The sequence below is a fragment of the Schistocerca piceifrons genome, chromosome 7, assembly GCF_021461385.2.
Source record: "Schistocerca piceifrons isolate TAMUIC-IGC-003096 chromosome 7, iqSchPice1.1, whole genome shotgun sequence".
Classification (NCBI taxonomy): Eukaryota; Metazoa; Arthropoda; class Insecta; order Orthoptera; family Acrididae; genus Schistocerca; species Schistocerca piceifrons.
In genome coordinates, this window is record NC_060144.1 from 431,719,390 (window position 1) to 431,747,205 (window position 27,816).

Genomic DNA, 27,816 nt, shown 5'->3' on the forward strand with positions numbered 1-27,816 from the left:
TGATTCCCATCAGAGAGGTGGCGTAGCGTCTGCGACGAGAGATTTGTTTTGAAATGGCACGTCAGCAGGGAGAGGTAGACGAATTATTTGATGTCAAAAATTCATTTTATATTGGAAACTATCAACAGTGTATAAATGAAGCTCAGAAACTTAAGGTAAGAACAAATATAGACCTTTTCTGGTTGTTGACCTGTATTTCTGTTTTCCTTAACCTGAGAAAGTCATGTAACTTAATATATGATGCACCCACCGCCACGACCACACAGCAGATAGCTGTAAACCATAATTTTTCAGTGTGTGCTACTGGAGTTTTACTGTCTTGATGGCTTTTTTTTATGAAACGTGCGTTGCCACGTTACCTCGAATTTGTTTACATCAACAAACTTGAATAAAGAATCGCCAAATAACGTATGTTCACTGATCCATTATTTAGTTACAATAATTTTATCTCCTTAGCTGTAGTGTTAGGCCTATTTCTAACAAATGAAGTTTGTAATAGATTAGTGAATTAGTATCTCTCCTTCCTGCCATCCTCAGTTTCTGTCTTCATTTTCCCCTGCAACAGAAAAAATTATGGAAGCGTAAATTGTGTCATTGCACTGGAAATGCAGTTCTCCCAAATTGCGTCCGGAAAGAAAGAACACCCACACACAGAGACACAGGGAGGGAGAGCAAGGCCTTAATAATAACAAGGCTTTAGAGGCCTACTATCTAAGTTACCACACATTAAAAGTACCATTATGATATTACATAATAGCAAAGATAACTCTGCATTAATATTAAATCAAATTTTGGCATTAAAACTTACCGTAAATATCTCTCAGCCCTGAGCCATTGCAGCTTAAGGGGGAACCCCAAAATAACAGATTATACCAAGTGGAGATCAAATACTAATTTTCAGATGTGGATAATTACCACTGACTGTAGTGTGTTTCGTGTATCCAGAATTGTTCTCAGGCTGCATGCAAACAGTCTTTCAGCAAGTGTGACAAAACAGATGCAGAAAGGTAACATCTAAATATCTACAATTCAGTGTAGCAAGAAAACACAAATATTCACCAACCATAAGACACCAACACTGTTCAGTGCCATAAAAACAATTAGTGAACAGTAGAGCTGTTAAGTGAATGAAAATAAATGAGATGAAAGTAATGCCGTAGCCGTATAAATATATTCTCATGTTCAACTTGGAGTTGTGAAAAGTCATCTATTGGTCATGTCTTGAGGTCTGTATCTTCACCATGTTGATGTCATTGGTCTATTGGCACCTTATTGCATTGTTTACTAAATCCTACATAAATTGTGGATTTGCTATCAGGTTCATAAAACCTTGGTAACTGCACTGCGATTAGAATTGTTTCTGATAATCATTAATCCAGCATTCCAGTATATCAAATCTCTTAATACACATCATGCTTTTATTCTATTTAACTTGTAGAAAAATTGTAATTGCACGCTCCAAGAGAATATTCGCAAGAGGAAAACATTTACATCCACCTATTAGCAAAGTTAACAGTAATGAGAAATAAGTGTCAAACAAAATCAAAGAGTACTGTAGTATTTAAATCGGTCACTTTTCTGAAACCTCCATTAAGTGAGATTGATCACTTTGTCAGATTGGTTTACTGGTGCTAACTGTGTTTACTGTTCATTTGGCATAGTCCATGTCAACTCAAGCAGCCTAGGAAAAAATCTTACTTTCATAATCTTGGATGTTATTGAATTTAGCGTATGTTAAAATGAAGGACTAAGTAAGGAACACACATTTTTTGTTTTCTCCAAAAAACTTTCTGCTCCGAGGTACAGCCCTCCAAAGATGACACTACGCATACCATTTTGAAGATGTGAATTTTGGAAAAAAATTTAAAATGCTGTATCTCTGGAACAATTCTAGAGATTTTGTTGTTTTTTTTATTATTTGAAAGGTAATTACTTTATGATTACCAAGAAATCCCCCTTTTTTTTTTTTTTTTTTTTTTTTTTTTTTTTTTTTTTTTTTTTTTTTTAATGCCGATCCATAAATTTTTATTTTTTTTTCTGTTGGTTAGTACCATGTAGTCCACATACCCTGAAAAAGAGAACTTCCACTTTTAGATTGAACAGGTTTTATATACAATTGAAATTTTTGCCATACATAGAACCTCTTTTAGTACCACATTATCATGAAAAAGGTTCATAAAAATCAAAACCTAGCCTTATGTAACGTAATTTTAGTTTTAAAGTATTAGTAAGAGACTCATTTTTTCAAGCATTTTAAATGGTTCAAAAATGTATGTAAAAGGTCCAAACACTTAAATGTTTCAATTTTTACAACTTCTGTGCACTCTGTTTTGTACTGAAATTAGCCAGTCAATGAACTAAAAATGTTTTTCACTGCTTCAGTATCTTCCTTTGATAGAGTGATGCCTTCCTGTTGATCCAACAGGAACTGGAGCACTTACAGTCTTCTAAACAGTGTGAAGAGGATGTGAGCACTCATGGTGTTCTTGCTGTCCTTCAGCTGGAAACCTGTATCCAGCAGCTGGTCCATGTGGTAGCATATAGTTCACTACAATTTCGTTTAACTCATTACTGGTGTCCATAACGTCTGCAATCCACCAATCACAGTCATACATACACACACCACAAACATCCCCCTTCTCAGGTTGTGAATCTGAATATTATCCTGCTGTTTCTGAGGTGTTGGCCGAACAAACAAAATTTCTTTTTTTTTTTTGCTCTTTAAAGTGCGTGCAGTATGAGTTTGGCCATCACTTTGACTCCAAAAATGTGTCTTCTGAATTCCTTTCACATGAATAGTTTGTTTGGACCATTCTTCTTTTTTCTGCTCACGGAATTCTTCGATTGCCTCTTTGGACAAAAGAATGAGGGCTGTGGGTGTGTAAGATGTCACAACTCTCATAAAATCCTGAGCATTGTGAATCGCAGCTGTATTTGGTCTGGAAAGATTATGGTTTATAGCATGGTGCTTCAGCAGGCCTCCTACATCATCACAAGGCCCCTTCCCGTAACCAGTAGCTATGTATACCCAGTCAGTTGGCACAAGCAACTTACTCAATTCAAACAGCTGGTAACAATTTATAAAATGATTAGGAGCACCATCATAAATAATGATGGTCTCCTCTGCTCCTATTTGCAGTTGAAGTATTTTGTGCATTGCTAGCAAAGCATGTGTTGAGTCATGACCTGTGTCATCACTCATAACTGCAACACTTGTGGTCTTGTTTTGAAAATATGTCACTCCTGTAAAAATTGAAACCTGGTCATTACACCTATGATACCATTGTACCTCTTGTGGGAGAACTACAGACGAGATCTCAGCAAAATCACAGTGAAGCATTAAACATAGTTCTTCAGCCTGTACACACCCTTTCACGTCTGCAATGTGTTGTTGTTGCAATTTCTTCAGATGCTGGTGTGTTACTGCTTTCACTGACCATTTACCAAGTTCATCAATGAAAGTGTCAAAGATGACAGTTTTCTTAATTAGTTTATTTACTTCCTATGTTGCATATGTAATTTCTGCAGAGTTATCTGCTACGTCTTCCAGGCCAAGTGTCTGTAAAGACAGTCCTCCCTTTCCAGGGCAGTCACCATGTTCTTGAAACAAACAAGTCTCTCGCTTTACGTCATAGATTACTAATGACTTCACACGCTCAACCAAGGTGTCATATGTCACATGCTCCAGTAAGTCTTTCAAAGTTACCACACAAAGTCCAAAATTTGCATAGTACACAAATAAACAGGCATCTGTGGGTGGGTGTGGAACTACTACTATGTCGTAGTGCATAAAATTTTGCTCTTCCAGTATGTGAAGTTGTAGAGTTGCTGTTATAAATTGTAAAAGTTCCTTTAATACTGCAAGTCATGTACTTCTTCACTTTCACAACTTTTTGACCTTCAACTGTTACACTTAAAGAGTTTTTTTTTTTGCACTCTGGAGAGGACAGTTGCATTTATCTTCCATATAAAATGACTGCAAAGTTTGAACTTGAGCTGCTTATACATGATGACCATAATAGGGATCTGGTCTTCCAAAGACTCCTACAGACCTCTCATTTCTTGATTTGTCTACCGTGTACTTTGATACTGATGGAACATGATTCAGAATTGTTTTCTTTGAAAATGTCTTTGGAATAATAGTTAAAAGTTGCACCTTTTTGCATGTGGATGCACAATATTCAACAGCTGAATTGATATTTGTGTAAAATTCCTGGCAAGAAGTGCAAGAGTGCTTTGGTTCATTTTCTTCTGAAGGTGAAATTTCTACTTTGAGACGGCCAGTGTGGCCATGCGGTTCTAGGTGCTTCAGTCTGGAACTGCGTGACCACTACGGTCGCAGGTTCGAATCCTGCCTCGGGCATGGATGTGTGTGATGTCCTTAGGTTAGTTAGGTTTAATTAGTTATAAGTTCTAGGGGACTGATGACCACAGATGTTAAGTCCCATAGTGCTCAGAGCCATTTGAACCATTTTCTACTTTGAAGAGTGTGGTCAGTTTGGCTGTAGTGTTCATCCATAGCTTTAGTAATTTCTCTGCACTTTCTTGAGGCATAGAGCTTATGGTTCGACTTCACTGACCATGGTTTCTTAACATGACTAACTCCGACTCTGTAGTTGACTGGTTCACAGTATTTAATTCTTCCTCTGTTGATGCAAAATCTGCACCATTTGGCGTCCGCCGCTCGTGGTCTCGCGGTAGCATTCTCGCTTCCCAAGCACGGGGTCCCCGGTTCGATTCCCGGCGGGGTCAGGGATTTTCACCTGCCTCGAGATGACTGGGTGTTTGTGTTGTCCTCATCATTTCATCATCATCCAGGAAAGTGGTGAAATTGGACTGAGCAAAGATTGGGTAATTGTACGGGCGCTGATAACCACGCAGTTGAGCATCCCACAAACCAAACATCATCATCTCTGCACCATTGGAGGCTTCACCTTGTTCACATACTAACATTGTTGTTATTCTGCCAAAACATTTAGAACACAAAAAGTTGTCACTGGGAGCATCTTCACTTTGAAATAGTCTTTAAATGAGAACACTTATTCCGAGCCTGAACAAAGTCTGTTTCTTTGTTTGTCTTATATTTATATCACTCTTTTATCGATATGCAAATATCACACTTCACCCTCCTGTGACCCCAGTCAGAAGACATATCGAACAGTCCTTTTCACAAAACACACTGCGACTATGTCAACTGGCAAATTCCTCATGAAAACACAGAACTCACTGGATGGTCTCAGATTTCTTAGAAGCCTTTTCACAAATTAGCCCTGAACAACTACAATAGAGAAACCTGCAATGAACAACCATGACAAAGAAACTGACAAGAAACTACAAAAAAGTGAAAAGAAATAACCGCAAGAAAGAAAGTGATAAGAAATAACTGCAACAAAGACAATAGAAAGAGACATTGTAACAGAGAAAACAGTAAGAAACAACTTCATTGAAAACATACATTACCCTCGAGTGTTAAAAAAATGATTTTTTAAAAATAAAACCTGTCCAACTTAAAAGTGAAAGCTCTCCTGTACAGAGAATATAGTACTACGTGGTACTAATCAACAGAAAAAAATCTAACTTTTCTTGATTGACATTTTTGATAAAAAATGTTCCTGTAAATTAAAAAAAAATTCAAAATGCGACTGTAAAAGAACTTTGACAGATATGTTCAAATGGAGGATACCATTGTAATCATAAAACATTTATCTTTCAAATAAAAAACCTCTAACAAAATATCTAGAACTGTTACGGAGATACAGTATTTTTTTAAAAAATCCAAAATTCACATCTTCAGAATGGTGTTCACAGTGTCATCTTTGGAGGCCTGTATCTCGAGGCAGGAATTTTTTTGGAGAAAACAAAAAAATGTTGTGTTTCTTACTTACTCCTGAATTTTAGAGTGATGTAATCCCCTACACAACTCTGTCGTGCACCCCACCACCACAATCTCTTCCAGTCTCCTTTAGTGTTTTCATGAAGTGATTTGTATTTCAAAGTTGAAGGGTGCCATGTGAGTTGTAATTTCTTATCTTTTTATGAAGTTACACCTTTACTATGGCAAACAAGTGAATCCAGAAGCTAATATCAAACCCAGGATTTTCGTTCATTTAGTAATTATCTAACAAATAAAATGACTGTATTTTAATTGGAATATTAACTTGCTAAACATATTTGTCCATTATGATGTAAGCAAACTGACAAATTTCTAAAAGATGTAATTGCAACGAGGTTATAGATATAAAAAGTAGTGATATCATTTGTAGTGACCAGAGTCTTAGATTGTCCCAGTATCATGGGAAAGAGAGGCAGACAATAGAAGCACGAAAAAGAAAGAATGAGAGACACAAGTATTGGAGAAAAGTGGGAGCTGATCTAACAAATGAATCAGGAGAGATACAAATGAAAGGAAAGGAGTGTTAATACCAGGAAAATGACTGATTTAGTTTTATTGCTTTTTAATCTAAAAACTTTTACATCTACCTCCCCAAAGACAAACTGCAGCACTTTTTTTCTCTCTCTGTAAAATAGCAAGTGTGTTGCAACAGTTAGCTTTATTATGGTGGTTTATGTCTCCTGAATTATGATTATTTATTGCTGCCAAAATTACAGGTGTCAAATCCAGCATTGCAGACTGAGCGTGACTCCTTCTTGTACAGAGCTTACATAGCGCAAAAGAAGTATCGTGTTGTTATCGATGAAATCAGTGCAGCATCTCCTGCTGAACTACAGCCATTGAAAATACTTGCTGAATATTTCAGTGACAAACATAAAAGGTTTGTATTAGTGCCCTCAACAAATTTATGAAAGTATAGTTCGGCCATGTGATTACTGTGTTTCTTGTGTTTTCATTTCAGACTTTCAATCGTAACAAAGTTAGATGATCAAACATCTGGCAACATAGATCCCAAAAATGTGAATTTCATAATATCAGCAGCAACTATATATTATGAAGAAGAAAACTTTGATTCAGCTCTGAGAATCTTGCATAATACAGATCATTTGGAATGGTAAGCAATACCGAAATGTTTTCATCATTAACTGTAACTCAGTGATTGTTTTCTATAATAGTTTCCACATTTTAAGCAATAATGAAGTGTGTTCAGAATTAACTATAGCTGAATGATATATTGTTTTTATACTGGTTTCCACATTTTCAGCTCAGCACTTATGCTGCAGATATACCTAAAAATGGATCGCCCAGATCTTGCACAAAAAGAATTGAAAGTCATGCAGGAGAAGGATGATGATGCTACTTTGACTCAGTTGGCACAGGCATGGGTTAATATCTACATGGTAAGAATTTTGCCAGCAACTTTATTACAAATGTTCTAAAATGCAAACAGATGAGCAAGAGCTGTGTTGTTTTGGATCAGTACAAGTCAGTCTACTTTGGCATGCTCGGGATTTGTTTGGTCTCTTCCAGTCTTTGTGATCTAATACAGAACATTCCACATGTAGCCACTGCAAAATGATTGTTGTGTTATGTTGTCACAAATTAATACTTTTATGAGTCCCAAAGTGATTCCTGCTCCATTATGGGCACAGCCAAATACTCTTTTCACTCCTCAGAGAAAGATAAGGTTTAGTACTTAATGGAGTGAAGTTAGAAAAGTAACAACATTGCTGAATGTTGTGGGCAGGAGAGCAAAAATATTAGAGTTGCCCTACTCTCTCTCTCAACCAGTGAGATGAACAGTCAGAAGAATTTAGAATTTTTGCAAAAATAATAGTGGGAAATCACCAGAACCTATCAGCAAAAAAAAGGTAAATTTCATTTCAAATTTTTCAGTTTGTCAGTGCTTTGAAACTGCCTTCCCCTTTGTTTTAATTTCTTTAAAATGGTAATTTTGTTTGTGTGTGTAAAAACAACATTGATTTTTTTATTGTACAAACTCCTGGGACTGTTTCCCTTACAAGAAGAGGTCCGCAGGATAGTGGTAGACTTTCTGGAGCCACGTGTGCAGTTGTGTAGTGTAGGATCCCACATATTATAAGACACCCTGCAATCATTTACCCTGGTGGGCTCTCATTTGTGAGTAATAAACAAAAATGAATTTCCTGCAATCTGGTAGGAGACTAAAGCACTAATAACAACACTGATTGTTGAAACTTTCTTGTAGCTTAGTGGTGAGGTTATGTGGCTGGTATGCTAAAAGTAGTGCGTTAAAGTCCTCTCATTAACAGCTCTTTTTACTTCTTTAGAGAAGTGTTTGTCACCATTATTTTTGTTCAGTGAACTGTGGCTGCATGTTGTGATACCCACAGAATTGTGTAGGTGGTTTTAAAATATCAGTCAAATCCGTGGGAACCTCACTGTGCACAGAGGTCTTTGTTGCTAGAACATTGAATAATTTTTGATTGGCTGTCACATTTCATTTTGGAAATGAAACGTGTTAGGGAAGCCACCACAGAAATAATCTCTAAGTAAAACTTGGATAAAAAGTAATGACAGTTGTTTTACTACTGGATCTTTTTTAATTTCAAATTGACTATGAGAACTGATATGGAATTAGTAGCAAGAAACACCATCATTCAACATGAAACTATCTGTTTTGATTTCACAAATCCTTTAAACTTTTGTTATGCTCTCGCCTCAGTTTTTAGTTGTGTATGCATACAATACACAGCAGTTGATAGATGGTTCTGTGGCCAGTAGGTGACACTGTCACCACCACTTGAAGCATAAACTGATATGTGAATGCAAATGTTGTACCAGCACTGCGTAACATATGCACATTCGCTCATCTTCCTGTGAACAGCTTGCACTTGTATCTATCACCAGAAAAAATTTTTCAATTCAGTGTTTGTTTTTTCCAGTTTTGTGGCGCAGTCTGTAATGATACAACACTACTTAAATATATGCTCAGCCTGCAGCCTATGGTTTAACATGATCAGCATCTTTGGCATTGTCGTTATATATTTTGTGTTTTCCGTATCCTCATTTTTTTCAGGCTTTGATATCTACATCTATACTCCTTAAATCACTGCACTGTGCATAGCAGATGGTACAGTCTGTTGTACTGCATATTAGGATTTCTTCCCATTCCATTTGATTATGGAACGAAGGAAGGAAAATAATCAACTGAGCATTCTTCTCAAGAGCTGGACATCCCACATATGACTGATATGTGTTAAGGAAATGATTGCATGTCAGACCATTTAAGTACACAATGGTGCAAGAACTGGAAGACACTGATAAGATTCCTCTTAAGGACTTTTGTGCAGAAATGTTACCTCAGTTGGACAAAGATTTCATTGGAAAAATTATTTTTGGTGATGAGTCAACTTTTTATTTGAGTGGTAAGGTTAATAAATGCAACTGCAGGATTTGAAACAGGAAAAATTCACAAAAATCCCATGATAGGGCGAAACTGAATGTGTTTTGTGCATTGAAGAGGAGCAAAGTTTACAGACTTTTCCTTTTCCAAGAGAAAACCTTCAGCAGACTATGGTACTTAAATATGCTGGAAACCTTTTTCAATCTACCCATTTTGACATTGATGGCAATGAATGCAGTGTACAGTTTATACAAAATGGTGCACCATCACACTACCTGTCAGACATCCGGAATTTCCTAAATTTGTGCTTTCCAGCGAGTGAATGGGCCAAGGTGTTTGTTCCACCCTCACTGGCTTCTCTACCAGAGCTGAGCTAGAATCTACCTCATAACTGAACAAGTCCAGCCTGATACACTTCAATGAATTTGGCAAGAAATAGACTTTGGATGGGGTGTGTGGTGCATAACTAATGGAAGTCACATTTTGAAAGTGTGTAGGTATAAGGTAAAAAAAAGTTAAGTATTTTGATATAAAAGGGCACCAAAGTCATGTCAGTAAGTTAAAAAACTAAATGAGTATGAGTTACTCGTATTTGGTACAGGTCTCACACAGATGAGCAGTATTTCAGAATGTGGTGCATGAGTGCTTTGTAAGCAATCTCCCCCATTTTATAACCTTACAAATTGTTACCCCCCCCCCCCCCTTCTGTGTGACTTGAATAACTCCAATTGTTACTCATTGCTATTGTAGTCAAGGATGCCATAGTTCTTCGTTTTGTGTGGTGCACAATTTTACATTTCTAAACATCTGAAGTAAGTTGCCAGTTTTCGCATATTTTAAATATTTTCAGGATCTGGCTGTTTCTGTACCTTTTTTTAGTCAGTACCTAATTTAGATAACTGCTTCATCTGCTAAAACTTTGAGGTTAGTATTAAACTAGTCTGCCAGATCAGTAACATAAAATGTCAACTGTAAGGGTCCCAAAACACTGTGTCGATGACACTCCATCCAAGGTAACATCTGCAATCTGCATTGATAAAACCTCAGAAATTTCATTTGGTACCCCATGTGAACATACATTAATACGTGTTGGTTTGGTACCAAGTCAAATGCTTTTTGGAAGTCAAGAAATGCAGCTTCTACCTGTCTGTCTTGATCCATAACATCCACCAGACACACACAGTGTGTATTTAAATTCACACCCAAGCTCTGCAGCGTGACATGTTCCAAGAGATTTTAAAACAAAAATACACTTTGTTAAAATATCTCGTGGTCCTGCATTTGTGAGAAAACCTCTGAGAAAAGTGCCAATTCTGCAGGATGGAGACTCACAAAGAGTGAAGACATGTTACATAAAAAACAGGAATAGTACCTTCGATACCATGTTCAATAACAACAATGCTCTTGAGGCTACTTTTCCAAGAAATCATTAGTACCATTGGTGCTGCCGTGTGCCAGAATGTTCACACCCACATTATGCATCTGTTTAAGGTATATATTGCTTTCCATGGAAACAAATATAAATAAAATTGTGAAATGATGTAAATACTTCGTGTGTGTGTGTGTGTGTGTGTGTGTGTGTGTGTGTGTGTGTCTATAGTCCTGCATCAAAATAAAATCATACGTAGAGTTAAATTTACAATGGAAAGCTATTTGAAAAAAATATATCAGTAGGAAATGATGAGCTTCAAATGCAGAGCCTTTGATAGATGGGAGTACAGCATTACCATTAAACTTCCTTTGCAAGTTGTCCATAGTGTGAGCTAGAACCATGTTCCCTATTTTGCAGTGATGTCACGTCACTTATTTGTCAGAGACTTTCTTAAAAATGAATTATATGACCAGAATGAGATTTTCACTCTGCAGCGGAGTGTGCGCTGATATGAAACTTCCTGGCAGATTAAAACTGTGTGCCCGACCGAGACTCGAACTCGGGACCTTTGCCTTTCGCGGGCAAGTGCTCGACCATCTGAGCTACCGAAGCACGACTCACGCCCAGTCCTCACAGCTCTACTTCTGCCAGTATCTCGTCTCCTACCTTCCAAACTTCACAGAAGCTCTTCTGCGAACCTTGCAGAAGAGCTTCTGTAAAGTTTGGAAGGTAGGAGACGAGATACTGACAGAAGTAGAGCTGTGAGGACCGGGCGTGAGTCGTGCTTCGGTAGCTCAGATGGTCGAGCACTTGCCCGCGAAAGGCAAAGGTCCCGAGTTCGAATTATATGACGTTTGAGAAAGAGTATATTTGTATTAAAATCCAGTCACACTTTATATGATGGAAAAACCTGGGCACAATTTCGAGACACCTACAATTTACGTGCACATTAAAGTAAATACTTCTGCTTACAGTATTCTGTTCATAAGGTTTTCTACGTTGGTCCTTTTTTTCTGAAACTTTTGTTGACCTGCTTCTCACTCTGGATTTGGAGCAACTGTACATTTTCAGTCTGGTGCCCTGTAATATGCTCAATCCTGTCACATTAGTCTGACCACATATCAAAAGAGTGAGTAAGCATCTTTTGGAGCACAGACGTGCAGGAATGGACTCAATGAGGTTCTGGAAGGTGCCAACAGGGATGTGGTATCATCCAGTGCTGTGGCCAACTGTGTTAGGTTTCTCAGTTGAGGATCCAAGTTGTGAACAGTCTGATCAAGGTGGTCCCACAGATTCTTGATTGGGTTTAAATTGGGGGAGTTTGGAAACCAGAGGAGTATGGTAAATTCATCATGGTGCTCTTCGAGCTATGCACATACACTCATAGCTGTGTGACCTGTTTGCACTGTCCTGCTCATAGGTGCCATCAAGATGAGGAAGAAACAAAACTTCATGTAGGGACTTGTACCTGAGAACAGATGCATACATTGTGTTGATCCAGTGTGCATTCCCTGGACCCTTCTGTTGATCATTGCAGGGCCATACACATCAACGACCATCTGTCTGATGGAGCATAAAATATGATTTATCTGAAAATGCCATCTGTAACCATAAGTGGACCTCCATTTGCAGTAGTGGTGTGCAAATTCCAGCCTTCGTCGCCAATAGACAGCAGTCACCTTGGGTGCATGAACCGGTGCCTGCTGCAGAGGCCCATAAGCAGCAAGATTCATTTGCTGAATGGCCGTTTAGAAGACACTGTTTTGGTAGCCCTTTCGTTCATCTGGGTAATCAATTGCTCAGTGGTTGCACATCTATTTTCTTGTACACATCTGTGCTCATACACACTTCTGCAGCTGTCAGTGCATCTCTGTCATCTATGGCCTGTGGTGTACCACAGTTACCTGGGTGTCAATTTTGGATAGTGCCATTTTGCCATAAACAGTATACTTTTACCACAGTGGCATGCAAACAGTGTACAGGCTTAGCTGTTTTAGAAATGGTTTCACCCTTGGCCCAAAAGCCAGTGATCAGACCCTTTTGAACATCAGGAAATCATTCTGTTTCTGCCTTAGGACAACTGCACTTTTTATATACCCTCCACTGCTAGTGCTGCCACCTGCCTTCTGTGAGTTGTTGTTGCACATTGACTCTGAACATAGACGGTGGTCTCATCACAAGGTGTTTGTGTGTGGATAAAGCACTACTCACTAAATAAGAGGTGATGAACAGTGGACAGGAATGTAGAATGGATGAAAAATTCGTTAGCTTTAAGATCAAATCGTGCTTGAGAGAGAGAGAGCGAGAGCGAGCATTCCTAGCCCCTCCACACACACACACACACACACACACACACACACACACACACACACACACGACCCCCCCCCCCCCCCCCCCCACACACACACACAAAAATTCGAAGCCTCCTGACTATGTAGTTGGAGAGAGTGGTGGGCAACTGAAAATTGGTGTAGAGTGAGAAGGGCAACAGTCTAGATGGCATACGGGTAGGAAAAGTAATGCGTGCAGAGGAGTTAGCAGACCCCAGCACAGGGTGTATTTGTGGTATCCCTTGGAGAAAGAAAGAAAAAAATTGTACATATGGAAAGCAAGGGATATGTACTTGGAGAAAGATAGGGAAGATTACAATGGCAAGCTAGGGTAATGGGATGCATGAATCTCATGTAAGGGCAGTATGATGGAAATGGAGTGGGAACAGTTGGTGAGATGATGACAGATGTAGGACTGGTGATTGAGGCTAATAGGGTTACAACGGTTGCTAATAGGATTGCAAAGGTTGGTCATAGAATTCACAATTGAGCAGTCTAGGAAAACTGCTGTTTTATGGGTTTTGAACCAGCCATAGAAGTAAAATCACTCTGCATTGCGTGCTCTGCATCTGAGAAGTTTGCTTGGCCCATTGCCACAGCTTGTCAGTAACAATTGGGGTTAATAATTTATCATCATACCCTTGGAGAATGAGGTGCAGACGTTACATTAATATGCCAGCTGCTTTCACAGGTTTTGCTTCCTGTGATGAGAGTATGACACTAACTAGGCTGGAATATGGGTGATTGGAATATCTATTAGTCAGGTCTCACACTTGGGTCTTCCACAGGATACAGCCAATGGGATTGGATATTACGAGCAGGAGAAGAGTGACAGAGAGTGATATTTTGAAAGTTGAGTGGCCTATAGATTACATCTATGAGTGAACATCTATGAGTGAGGGATGAGGAGGATATGTGGGAGGGTATTTGTTATTTCAGTGTATAATGAGAAGTGACCAAAGGCTTTGTGGTAAACGTGCTTCAGTTGTTTCTGTGTAGGGTGATACTGAGTCATGTGGGGGTCGTTTTTTTGTGGGTGGTCAGTCAATGTTTGAGAGGTGTTGGGTGGGTGTGAACATAGGGCACCGAAGATCTGTTTCCAGACAGTGTTGGGAGAATGGTTTTGTTTCTGTGAAGGCCATGCCAAGACTTTCCCCATACTTTTAGAGGGACCAATTGTCATTGCAAATGTGGTGCCTTCATATGGCTCACCTGTATGAGAAGGAAGTTCTGTGTGTCTTGGGTACCAGTTGTTGAAGTGGATGTACTGTGACTCACTGCTAAGTTTTATTTGAATAGAGGTTATACTGGTCCCCTCAGTGAGGTAGTGGTCAACATCCAAGATGATGGCACTTACTGCACTGTTGAGGACCAGCAAACACAGCTAAAGGAGAAGTTTTGATGCTCTGGAGGAATGAGAATAGGGTGTCCATGCCTTTAGTTCAGATCATAAAGATATCATCAGTGCATGGGAACAAGGTAAGAGGTTGATATCCCTGGTGGGCCATGTTTGTCCACATACAGGATTTCATAGGACATTGCATTTGAGAATCTATAACAGTGCTGCATATTTGTTTGCAGGGGATAATTTCAGGAGCACATTAGTTGTGAGTGAGTTTATTGTTAAGTCATAGTTTCCGGGAAATAGGTTGCGACTTTGTAGTCAGCTGGTTGTTGGCAGAAGTAATGTTGAGTGATGATGAACTATGGACATTAAAAATGTTGGTGCAGAGGGAGGTGGTGTTAACAGTGACAAGCAAAGCACCAGTTGTTACATGATCAGAATCCACGAAGAGAAAATGTGAAGAGGTTAATGTGAACAATATGTTGTAGATTTTGGTCTAAAAGTGTAAGGATTCCTTCAGTTGACATGCAGTAGTGGCACTACCACGTTCTCTGTGACTGGTTTGTTGGTTCTTCATTGTCACCAGAAAATGCAGTGTACTGCAACTGAACTACTTGTCTTTCTAACTCTCTTTAATTAACTGCTAGGTTCAGTCAATATCTTCTTTTTTCAAATTGATTTTCAGTGTTTGTGTTGGATTTTATTGTTTTAACTTTCAGTTATTTAACACACAACCATTGATAGTATGGTTTTAAAATTTTGCTTTAACTGTCATGTCATGAAATAATTTTCTCTCTGTGGAACAATGAATCTGAAGAAGACTGTCAACAGCAAATTCATATAATATCATGAAATAATTTTCTCTTTGTGGAACAATGAATGTTAAGAAGACTGTCAACAGCAAATTCAGCTGAACGCTGGAAAAGATGCTGAGCATACTTCAGAAGGCTAATGCAAATAAAATGATGGCCCATCATACCTCATAAACCTCATGTTCAACAAGAATGAGTTGAAGTCTTGAACATAACTCTTCAGTATATTAGTGAGGAAAAATGGGTTAAAAGGACTTGATGAGGTTTTATTGTTTTGTTATCTTGTGATTTCTGGAAAACATTGCCATTTATTCAGATAGGTATATCGGATAACACTGCACCTATTTTGTGGAGTTACACAGAAAAATTCCATTTGACACTGCATATCACTGCAGTACTGACTATTCCTCACTTAATGTGTTGGAGATAAGTGAGGGAGAGGTTGTTGCTGATGAACAAAGCAGAATTGTTTTTCTACTCAATTTTGAAAATTTTCTTGTATCTAGTGTTGAACTGATTTAAAGATCCTCACCAGTTTGGTATGTAAATACTACTCAGTTTTCAGTAAAAGTAGTCATGTTATGACAGGAAACTTGTCACAACACCTGTTCTTAAATGGGATGGAATCCACAATCCCCCCCAATATTCTCACACACAAAGGGTTAGCTTTATGGAGCTTACTGGAGAGTATTAAGTGGAAACAATGTACATATATTTGGTGCACAATGAAAAACTGTGAACATTGTGTACAAGTGCGATTCGTTACTATAGTCAGTTCATCATAAGAATAAACCTGATGTAAACAAAACAAAACATTGGTCTTCAGCTGTAGCCCTTGTACACTGGTGGTGTTCCACTCTTGGAAGGAGGTCCAACTTATGTATTAGACATCTTATTACTGTGTCACTGTAAATGAAACTTATATATTTGATGTATTAATAGCTGTAAACGTGTTTCTTAATCATACTTTAGCTGAGTAATTTTTATTTCAAAAATCGTGTACAGTTACAGTTGCTGTAAGCACTGCTTGTGCTCTGATTGTGTCGCTGTTCATATGTAGTGTGGAAAACGATGACACTGATTCCTGCTTTGTAGTGAAATGTGTGTGAAACACCATTAATGGATAGAAACAAGTTGTTCTTAATGTATTTCAAAACATTACAGAGAAAAATCAGCTTTGACATTTTTCAAAAAACACTTTATAATAAATATAAGAGTAAATATGCAATTTTCATTCGTGGCGTAGTCGGTATCGTCGTTGCTCAATAATCGAGTGGTCTGGTGGGTGGCGGTTCAGAACCCATTGTGATCCATAATTTTTTTTAGTTCAGTTTGAATATCTAAAACATTTAAATATGAAATTTATCAAATATATGTCAATTAACTCATACTTAACCATCATTTTTTCAAGAAAAATGCTAGTCTTTTAGTTTTTAACCACATATCACACACAAAATTCTGGTTTTCATTGCAAATACACATTCTTAATTATCAATATTTTAAAATAGATTTTTAAAGATCTTGAAGTTAACAAAACATTACACTATTAAATTTTTTGGAGAAAAATGAAATATCAAATACTTGTTGTTAGACTGTGCCCATTGTTTTTGTAGGACAGATGTGGTCGCACACGATCCAGAGTGGTAAGTGTTGTAGAAAAATGGAATACAATAATTTTCAGTGTCGTGCACACTGTACAAATGATGCATTTTTACATTTGTCACCTTAACACTGCAATCTGAGACCAATGGAATTGATCTGGAGCAAAGTTAAGGGTTCTGTCGCAAGAAATAACAAGACTTCGTGGAGTCCAATATGGAAGAAGTTCAAAGATTACCAAACAACTGACTGTAATACATTCAGTGACTTAAAATATTTAACTATGTGGTGAAATCCCAGCAGTGCAGTTTTATGCCACAGGTAGCTCTTGCGAAAAAACTACCCTTGTTAAAGTCATGAATCTTCATCACCCTTGTTTTTAATTACAGTACTATGTTTGCAAATCACCTGATTGTACCCTTATTTCCTTATGTTCAAAAATTAAATGACATTCAAGGCTATATTGTTCTCTGCTCGCCGGCCGCGGTGGTCTCACGGTTCTAGGCGCTCACTCCGGAACCGTGCAACTGCTTCGGTCGCAGGTTCAAATCCTGCCTCGGGCATGGATGTGTGTGATGTCCTTAGGTTAGTTAAGTTTAAGTAGTTCTAAGTTCTAGGGGACTGATGACCACAGCTGTTAAGTCCCATAGTGCTCAGAGCCATTTGTTCTCTGCTCATCTCTTTTTACATCTTTACTACAACTGTCCACATCACTGCAGGTTAGTTGAACCAGGTGCCTGGCCATTGCTGTCCAAGTTAAATGTGCCAGTAAAGCTGTTGTCCTGTATTATCGCTGAGTTGATGTACGCATGAACCACAACATAAAACGTATCCTCATTGTCGTATTTGACTGTAATCAAGACAGCTTAGCTTCTGCTCCATGTGAAATGAAATCCAATAAGGTTCCAGCAAATGCAGAAAAATACATAGTGTTATGTTTACATGAGGTTTATTCTTATGATGAACAGAGTATAGTTTTAGACGAATTTATTCACTTTAAAAATATACATCAGATATGACATAAAGTTATCTACTTGTGACGTTTCACAGTTACTGTTGAGTAGAAGTAGGTGAAATGAGTATTTAGCATTTGTGCTAGCTAGCACTAAATAAGGCACAAGCAGGTGGAGTATGCCAGCTGAAGCAATATGACTTTTGATATAATTAACACATTGATTGCCATGATGAAATTTGTACCATGTGTTGCTATGCCACATTGAAATCACGAATATTACTTCTAAAGCCAAATAGATTTTTTTGCAAGAGATGTCTTCTTTTGAACATGTAGAATTAAGTTGGTTGATAAAATGTCAATTTATGACTGATCTGGACAGATAACAGGTGTGAGCCATATATGGCTCACGTGGCCCAACAACATTTTAACACAATTATAATCTGTGGCACATGTGGCTCATAAGATTTAAAATCACATAGGTATAAAAAAATCGTTTTTCAAGGAATGATTGAAATGCTTAATTTATTTGAGTATATTAGCTGCATATAATATTATTTACATTTTTTTTTACTTGGTCTGACAGTGTTCATGAATAAAGATCTCGGAATATTCTACTTCTACACAGCATTTTCAATATCACTAAAACACTTGTTGCACATAAAACTGTCACATTTATTGCATTTAGGGTATACCCTCTTCACTTTCTTAGCAGCATTCTTTCTTTCTTCTGTTCTTCGCAGACTGTTTATAACATCATCTTTGACTGCTCTGCTTTGGCCCCTCTACTGTCACAAGGCGATGGCTGTTATCTTCATGGAATGGTTGTAGTGTTGTTCGTGGTTGTGGATCTTTGGCATTCAATAGCAGTAGAGTCAAGTGCCCCCTGAAAGGAATTATTTGTATGCGAGTCCTTGATCCTTTGTTTGCCAAGTTGCACAGCACTTGAGCATTACAAACATGTTCCAAAAAGGATTTCAAAAATGATCTTTCTGTACCATATAACAGAAGTTAGGAATCACCATGGCTACCAATTGTAAAAATATTGAGTGCTACAAACATGAGTGTTCAGTGGAGCCACCACTTTTAAACCCATAGTTGAAACACATTATCAGTGAGCCGTATTAGGCTCATGAGGCCTCTAAACACAACTCTGCATGTGAACCAGTTATAACTCATGTGACCCACAGTACAATGTATACGTGAACCAAATATGGCTCACCTGGTGTCACAACCCGTGTAACTGTGAGCCACCATTGGCTCATGCAACAGTCAATATGTTAATGCTTACATATCTAGATTTGTACTGTACAAGTCATGTCACTTCCCTCTTTTGTGTTCCAGTTATGAATGGTTCACAGGAAGTATGATTTTGGAGAGCCTCCATGTGAGCTCAAATCTCATTTTATGCTTATGTTCATGGTCTTTTCTCAAGATACACTGTATCGAAAGTCTTCTGAAAACCACGGACCGTGGCTTCGAACTGAGTGTTGGTATCTATTGCTTTCTGTATCTCATAGATGAAGGGAGTGATGGTATCTCATCAGGTCCAGTGGCCTTTCCCCTGTTGAGTGATTTTGGTTGCTTTTTTTTCTTATTGTCACTTATTTCGGTATGTCATTTTGACATTTGTACAATGATTTATAGGAATAATTGCAATACAATCTTTCTCAGTGTAATAGTTGGTAAAAAGATGCTTAGTATTTCAGACTTCTCTCCGTCATCCTTCATTTCACAGTGTGTGTGAAAAGTGGCTTCAGTCCACTTATTGATTGAACGTAAGACCAAAACTTGATAGAATTTTCTCTGAAGTCAGTGGGAGAATTTTACTTTCAAATTTGTTACACAATTCAAGCAAGGCTCTCCCTGTACTAGTTTTGGTTTTGTCCAGTTTTTGTTTGACTGTGAGGTTTTGCCTTTGTTTGAATTTGAAGTGACTCTCTCTTTGCTTTCATAGCTCCTTTCTAACACAGCTGTCATATCAGGCAGGTTTTTCTCATCCTTCACACCTTTGCATGGCACATACCTGTGTAAGGCATATTGTGCAATACTTTTGAATTTTGTCCATTGATGCTCAACATTTTTGGGCCTGGAGATGAATTTTTCATGTTGATCGCTCAAGTAATCTGAAATCTGCTTTTAAATATATATTGCTAAGCAGAAATATCTTTCTTTCGTTCTTTACATTCCTATTTACAGCTGTATTCAGTGATACCGTAACAGCCTTATAATCTCTGATGCCCTGGTCTATGCTAACTGAATTGAGAAGTTCAGGCTGGTTTGTGACCATGAGATCGGCTTATTAGTTCTCTGATTAGCTGGTCAAGGCAGTTTTCAGATGAAGCATTTAGAACAATTTCACATGATTCCTGTTCCTACTACTCATCTTAATCACTTGTGTCTGTCTGTAGATGGTAAATTGAAATCGCCATCTAATACAATAACGTGACCAGAAAAATTACACAAAATCTTCCTCAAGTTTTCCTTCTAATGTTCCACTACTATGGTTCAGAAATTATTGTTCTTTATTACTCTTTACTCAGTATGAAGTAATGAGTGCTGTCAGCAGAGGATCTCGCATTGGTTCCATATTTCTAGAGTTCCAGAAGCCATTTGACACCATTCCTCACAAGTAGCTTCTAACTAAATAGCACTTCTGTGGAGTATCATCTCAATTGTGTGACTGGGTTCATGATTTCTGTCAGAAAGATCACAGTTTATGGTAATTGATGGAAAGTCATTGAATAAAATGGATGTGATGTTTAGTGTTTCCCAAGGAATTTTTATTCTGCTGTTCCTAATCATTATTTAGGAGACAATCTAAGCAGTCCTCTTAGATTGTTTGCAGACGACGCTGTCATTTAACATGTAGTGAAATCGTAAGATCAAAACCAATTGCAAAATGATGCAGGCAAGACATCTGTATGGTGTGAAAAGCGGCAGTTGTCTCTAAGCAGTAAAAAACTGGAACCATCTAATAGAAAATGTTGTGGGATGCATGAACCAAAGATTGTGTTTTATTGGTGAAACACTTAGAAGATGCAGCAGTTCTATTAAAGAAGCTGCCTGCACTACCCTTGTCCGTCCCATAGTGGAGTATTGGTGCATGGTACAGGACCCTTACCAGGTGTATTGATGGGGCACATCAGAAAAGTTCAAAGAAGAGCAGCCTGTTCTGTATTATTGTGGATACCCACGAGTTTCAGTGGCAATCATTAAAACAAAGGCATTTTTTGTTGGTGCAAGATCTTTTGACAAAATTTAAATCACGCAACTCTCCGCTGAATGCGAAAATATTTTATTGATGCATTCCTACATAGGGAGAAATGATCATTATAATAAAATATGGGAAATCTGAACTCACACAGAAAGGTTTAAGTGTTTTTCCCACACACTGTTCAAGCACTTAGTGTAAATTACAGAGTAATTGTGTAGATGCAGTACCTAATCCTTTCTCATTGAGGGAGTTGGTACATTAGTGAAGGAAAACTCTTTTATTGAGTAGTGGTGTTCAAATGTCATATGCGTGCATTGATTTTGGTTCTGTGATAGTTCAAAATCACTTGTGGTGAATTTTGAGATTTTCTTCAGTTGATTGATTCATCCCTCTTTTTGCAAGTGACTCGGTCATTAGTCTCTAATAATCTTAACATTGAAAAGTAGTCAAATTCTAACATTTCCACCTAACTGCTCCACTTCCTACCACCATTGCCATGACTGTCTTTAGTGCAAGTTGTTGATATTGGCAGCAGAAGACAGCTTTGAATAAGGCTGTGTTTTTCATGACTCAGCTTCTTTTCCTGGTCCTCATATTAGCTTATGTAGTAATTTAATTTGCCTCATTCATGTCAATTCCAAGTATTTATGCATCTTATTACATTTTATTTCTTTGCTCGTATCGTGAAATAATATTCAGAATAGAATGACTATAAAAAAAATCGCATTATTATATATTTCTATGTATATATTCATTGATATCGTTGCTTATGTTTTTGTATTTGGTCTGTATGATGTTCATAGTCTTTATTTCTTGTATTATTAAGTATATCATCTGTAATGACGTAAAAATAAAACTAGTTTTAGAAAGAGCAGATGCCAGGCTGAGGTTCAGTGGATGAATCTTAATGAAATGTAATTCATTTGCAAAGAAAGTGACTTACAAAACACGTATTTGACCAAATCTTGAGTATTGCTCATCAGTCTGAGATCTAGGATTGAGAGGGGCGGGGGGCGGGGGGGGGGGGGGAGAGAGAGAGAGAGAGAGAGAGAGAGAGAGAGAGAGAGAGAGAGAGAGAGAGAGTTCCAACAAAGAGTGGTGGGTTTAGACAGAGGATTGCTTAGTATGAGAGTGTTACACGGATGCTCAGCAGTCTTCGGTGGTAGGTTCTAGAAGAAAGGCATTTGCAATGGAGAGATGTAGTGTTGAAATTCAAAGAATGTGTGTTCCAGGAAAAAATTGGCAGTGTAGTGTTTCCTCCCACATAAATCACGTTAAATGATCACAGCAAGTAAATTGGAGAATGTACAAGACATGGGAGTCTTACTCTCAGTTGTTCTTCCTATGCACAATTCATGAATGGAGCGGAGGAAGAGGGGCTGGCCAGGGCAGATTGAAAATGGTACCAGAAGTACCCTGTGCCACACACCATATAGAAGCTTGTGGGGTATACCTTAGATGTAGAAACATTATTGAGATTTCAACACTTTAATTTTCGATTTTCTAGGGTGGTGAAAAGTTGCAAGAGGCGTACTACATATTCCAAGAAATGTGTGACAAATATGTGAGCACACCTTTATTGCTAAATGGTCAGGCTGTCTGCTTTATTGGCATGGCAAAATATGAGGAAGCAGATGCAGCATTGCAGGAAGCATTGGAAAAAGACAGCAATCATCCTGACACACTTATTAACTTGATTGTTCTGTCACAACATATGTCCAAACCAGAAGAGGTGAGTAGCTGCCAAGATCACAAGTATTTGTAAATCCATCCTTCCAAGTGAGAGTAACTCATGTTATACAGAAGATAAATGTGTTTACTTTTGTTGTTAAATTTAAATGTATTTGTTAGCAACAAGTGAAGTGTAAAAATGAATGAAGTGTTTAATTTAATTAAATATGTTTCACTAATTTTGGGAGTAATCTCATGCTGAGTGGCATGCTCATCGGTTCCATATAATATTGATGGAAATGTTAGGTATGAATAATCTTTCGAACAGGCTGAACACTCAAAGAAACATTGCTCTTAGAGCTTTGTTTTAAGACTGACTCTTTCTCTCATCAGCTGATTCATTGTTACACCCAAAATGTAGGACAATTGTTAGAGAAATATAACAGTTATACTATATTAAGCAAATGCTGATATTTATATATGTTCATCACAATAGTGCAACTACACATTTGCTGAAAGTGGGTATTTTACATTGCTCCATGAGGTTGCACTCAAATACTCATTATACCATGCCATTAAATGAGACAGTTGATTAGTCCCCTTCATTTCTTTTCCTTTCCTTTCTTCCCCCTCCACCTTCAATTTACATAATTTGATGTCTTTTTATTTATTTATTATAACAATTTTTCAGTCAGCCCACAACTCACTGGTAGTGATGCAAGTTGTAAATTTTTATACAGATTGTACTTGCACCATTCCTTATTTTCAGTATTTAAACCACACGAGTAAGTCAGAGAAGGCATGGGTCTTGTAGAGAGGAAGAAGTTGAGTAGTGACTTCAAATATATGTCAAAGGAATGTACTGTGATAATCATACTTATTTTTACTTTCCAGCCTTCTAAACTTAATGTGGTGGTGCCCTTTTATAATTAGTAGTTGAGGGTTTTGTAATATCTCAGGCACATCATAATTTGCCAACTTACTTGTCAATTCTGTTCGTAATTATTACCGGTGAAGTGTCATTTTGAATTGAAATGTAATGACAAACAAAACATCACAACACATTTCGTGCTTCTTCCGCCTTACGCTGTAAGTGCAAAAGCTGTTAAGCCTGTTCACAGTACCTTTTGAAAGTACCTGATTGTATGGCACTGTAGTACCATTTTCATTTCCTTCTGTTAGTTTGTTCTTTGTGATGCTATTTGCCTTTTGTGCAGCTACGAAGTATATATTATCCACAATAGTTTAGTCTTCAAATCACTTATTTCTGCCAACACATGGTACAGAGGCTGGAGTTGTGAGTTCTCAGCTGGGGAATGTGCGCATCTATTTATGGTACTAGAATTCTATTTTGGGGTGGTGTTTCTCAAGGGGACCTTGCCCAGACATAAATTTCCTAAAGCAGTTTGATGTAGTCATCCAACAAATATGAAATGATTGTCTTTGAAGATCTGTAGAACACTGTTAAGTACAAAATTTTTCATGTGTTTTAACAGAGGCACTGTTAGCAGAGTACGTAGCATAGAAGTATTATAATTGTGAATTTGCTGGTTTCATTCTCAAGTATATCAACATTTTTTTACCTTTTATGTATATTTTATATTAACAGGCACTGAACCATAATTTTTAATAAAAATAATTTTTGATTTTAGTTACTAATCACATAAAAAAGTGAGAATTTACAATAAATTAAAATTGGGTACAAAAATATGAAACATCAAATAAAAAATAAAATACTTTCTTGCCTGTAAAGATTGAATTGTATTCTTCCCTTAACGATAAGACATTTTGCATTGCTGCATAAATTTTAATATTACACTCCTGGAAATTGAAATAAGAACACCGTGAATTCATTGTCCCAGGAAGGGGAAACTTTATTGACACATTCCTGGGGTCAGATACATCACATGATCACACTGACAGAACCACAGGCACATAGACACAGGCAACAGAGCATGCACAATGTCGGCACTAGTACAGTGTATATCCACCTTTCGCAGCAATGCAGGCTGCTATTCTCCCATGGAGACGATCGTAGAGAAGCTGGATGTAGTCCTGTGGAACAGCTTGCCATGCCATTTCCACCTGGCGCCTCAGTTGGACCAGCGTTCGTGCTGGACGTGCAGACCGCGTGAGACGACGCTTCATCCAGTCCCAAACATGCTCAATGGGGGACAGGTCCGGAGATCTTGCTGGCCAGGGTAGTTGACTTACACCTTCTAGAGCACGTTGGGTGGCACGGGATACATGCGGACGTGCATTGTCCTGTTGGAACAGCAAGTTCCCTTGCCGGTCTAGGAATGGTAGAACGATGGGTTCGAAGACGGTTTGGATGTACCGTGCACTATTCAGTGCCCCCTCGACGATCACCAGTGATGTACGGCCAGTGTAGGAGATCGCTCCCCACACCATGATGCCGGGTGTTGGCCCTGTGTGCCTCGGTCGTATGCAGTCCTGATTGTGGCGCTCACCTGCACGGCGCCAAACACGCATACGACCGTCATTGGCACCAAGGCAGAAGTGACTCTCATCGCTGAAGACGACACGTCTCCATTCGTCCCTCCATTCACGCCTGTCGCGACACCACTGGAGGCGGGCTGCACGATGTTGTGGCGTGAGCGGAAGACGGCCTAACGGTGTGCGGGACCGTAGCCCAGCTTCATGGAGACGGTTGCGAATGGTCCTCGCCGATACCCCAGGAGCAACAGTGTCCCTAATCTGCTGGGAAGTGGCGGTGTGGTCCCCTACGGCACTGCGTAGGATCCTACGGTCTTGGCGTGCATCCGTGCGTCGCTGCGGTCCGGTCCCAGGTCGACGGGCACGTGCACCTTCCGCCGACCACTGGCGACAACATCGATGTACTGTGGAGACCTCACGCCCCATGTGTTGAGGAATTTGGCGGTACGTCCACCCGGTCTCCCGCATGCCCACTATACGCCCTCGCTCAAAGTCCGTCAACTGCACATACGGTTCACGTCCACGCTGTCGCGGCATGCTACCAGTGTTAAAGACTGCGATGGAGCTCCGTATGCCACGGCAAACTGGCTGACACTGACGGCGGCGGTGCACAAATGCTGCGCAGCTAGCGCCATTCGACGGCCAACACCGCGGTTCCTGGTGTGTCCGCTGTGCCGTGCGTGTGATCATTGCTTGTACAGCCCTCTCGCAGTGTCCGGAGCAAGTATGGTGGGTCTGACACACCGGTGTCAATGTGTTCTTTTTTCCATTTCCAGGAGTGTATTTTCAGATGATTAGTAAATAGATACAAAATGTTATTTTTTATTTAAAATTTAGGATTCGTTACTTGTTAATCAACATTTCCATTTGAAAATAAATGTACAATTCAAATAAAATAAAAAAATTAAATGATGATGGTGATAGAAAAAATTGCTACTCTCAAGAATCGCACCACCGATTTTGTAGTTGTGACTTCTCTGCTACACACTTAGTTAACAGTGGCTCAAGCCACGCAGAGTGGCTGTCCGGTTTGAGGTGCCTTGCCATGGTTTGTGTGGCTACCTTGCCCCCCCTCCCCTCCCGGAGGTTCGAGTCCTCCCTCAGGCATGGGTGTGTTTGTTGTCTTCAGCATAAGTTACTTTAAGTTAGATTCAGTAGTGTGTAAGCCTAGGCAGCAATGACCTCAGCAGTTTGGTCCCCTAGGAACTCACTAATTTCCAAGTAACAGTGGCTCCCTTAAAATGTTTGATACAGTACTACAGTGTCTTCAGAAGTGATTTCTTTTTTCAAATTTCTTTGGGAAATGTGTTGTACTGCCTTAGCAAATGGATGTCCAGGTGCTGACCCTTCTTCATTAAGTGACGGTAATTGAAGATGATACCTGTTCCTCATCCTTCTTTCTTGTAGCCCGTTGCTTGCTTTACAATTCAGTGACTTTTCAGTTGTGTCCTTGAGCAATGAGACTATTTACATTATTGTACGCAGAACTGTCATGTGGAACTTGATGTGGAACATACTAAAATTCTTAGTACACCTGGAATAAATCATCTGACACATGTAGTAAAAGGTCCCAGCTGTTTTGTGAGTTGCCAGAGTGAAGGATGGCCTACAAACCAATCGTAATTTTACAGTGTTTAAGTGAACCTTGTACTGTTGCAACCTGTCTGAGGAGATAGCGTGTTGAGCAAATTTAATGAGTTGCACAGTTCAGAGGGTGTTGACACAAATGAAGCTTGCAGAAAGGAATTTTCTTGTCTGTGTCACACACAATAGATAAAATAACAAAGAAAATATTGAGTATTCTGAAATGAAAGGAAATTAGTTAATTGCCATAGCAGTTCAGAACATTTGTGGGGGATAGGACAAGACAAGACACTGCAACATCTCCATACTTTCGCTTTCAGGGATGAATATCTGTGTGTGAGAGTGTGAGCAGCCACACTTTCATAGGGACAAGCGTCAGAAAGAAACTTTAATATAAGGCCATTAGCTTCCTCCTGTTGTGGGAGTATCCAAGGGCTTCTAGTGCTCTGTTGTACTGTCATAACGACCCCACTTTGGACTATTGCCTTTAATTTATGAGGTAAATGTCTTTATGCTCTGCATTACATACATGAGAGACAAACAAAAATTTTGCATTATTTGCAGTCAATTGCAATTTGTTGGGGGGAGTTAATATGTCAGGATGATTATCTCCTCTTTTTTCTCAGTATCAACCAGCTTCTCCCTCCCCCATTCTTGTTTAGCATAAATGATTATGGTATGCTGCATGTTATTGTACTTACGCATGTTCTGCTAATGGATGAGAGTGAAGATCATAAGATTTTTGCTGTAGCACAACATACTTAAAAACATTTAGATCAGTGGATCTATAAAGCACTTTCTTCTCCTTGCACTCTGTGTGGGATTTTTGGAGGAATGGAAAATGATGGTTAGTATTTTTCACAGTTTTGAAAGTAGAGTGTAGTAACATTGTGAGACTTTTTGTAGGAGTTGCAGATCTTTTACCTTGATAAGTCTTATTAACTTAACACTGCCACGACACTGCCACAGAATTTAATATTTTTATTTTGTTTCAGGTGAGCAACCGCTACTTGAGCCAGCTGAAAGATTCTCATACAGATCACCCATTTGTGAAAGATTACTTTCAAAAAGAAGCAGAATTTGACCGGTTAGCGCAGCAGTTTGCACAAGAATATGCAACTCCTTCATAATGTTATATGTTTATAATAAATTGATTTAAAAATATGAATTTGAATAAATTTGTACATAAACATCAAAAA

The 27,816-nt window shown here is 38.6% G+C and overlaps 1 protein-coding gene across 1 annotated transcript; it reads left to right on the forward strand.

The window, feature by feature from the left end:
- LOC124804967 (coatomer subunit epsilon) lies at positions 1–27,816 on the forward strand. The gene is made up of 6 exons (XM_047265358.1): positions 1–155; positions 6,610–6,773; positions 6,855–7,007; positions 7,158–7,293; positions 22,413–22,637; positions 27,613–27,816. Exons 1-6 carry the CDS (start codon positions 54–56, stop codon positions 27,745–27,747), a joined length of 915 nt encoding a protein of 304 aa, XP_047121314.1. The 5' UTR covers positions 1–53; the 3' UTR covers positions 27,748–27,816.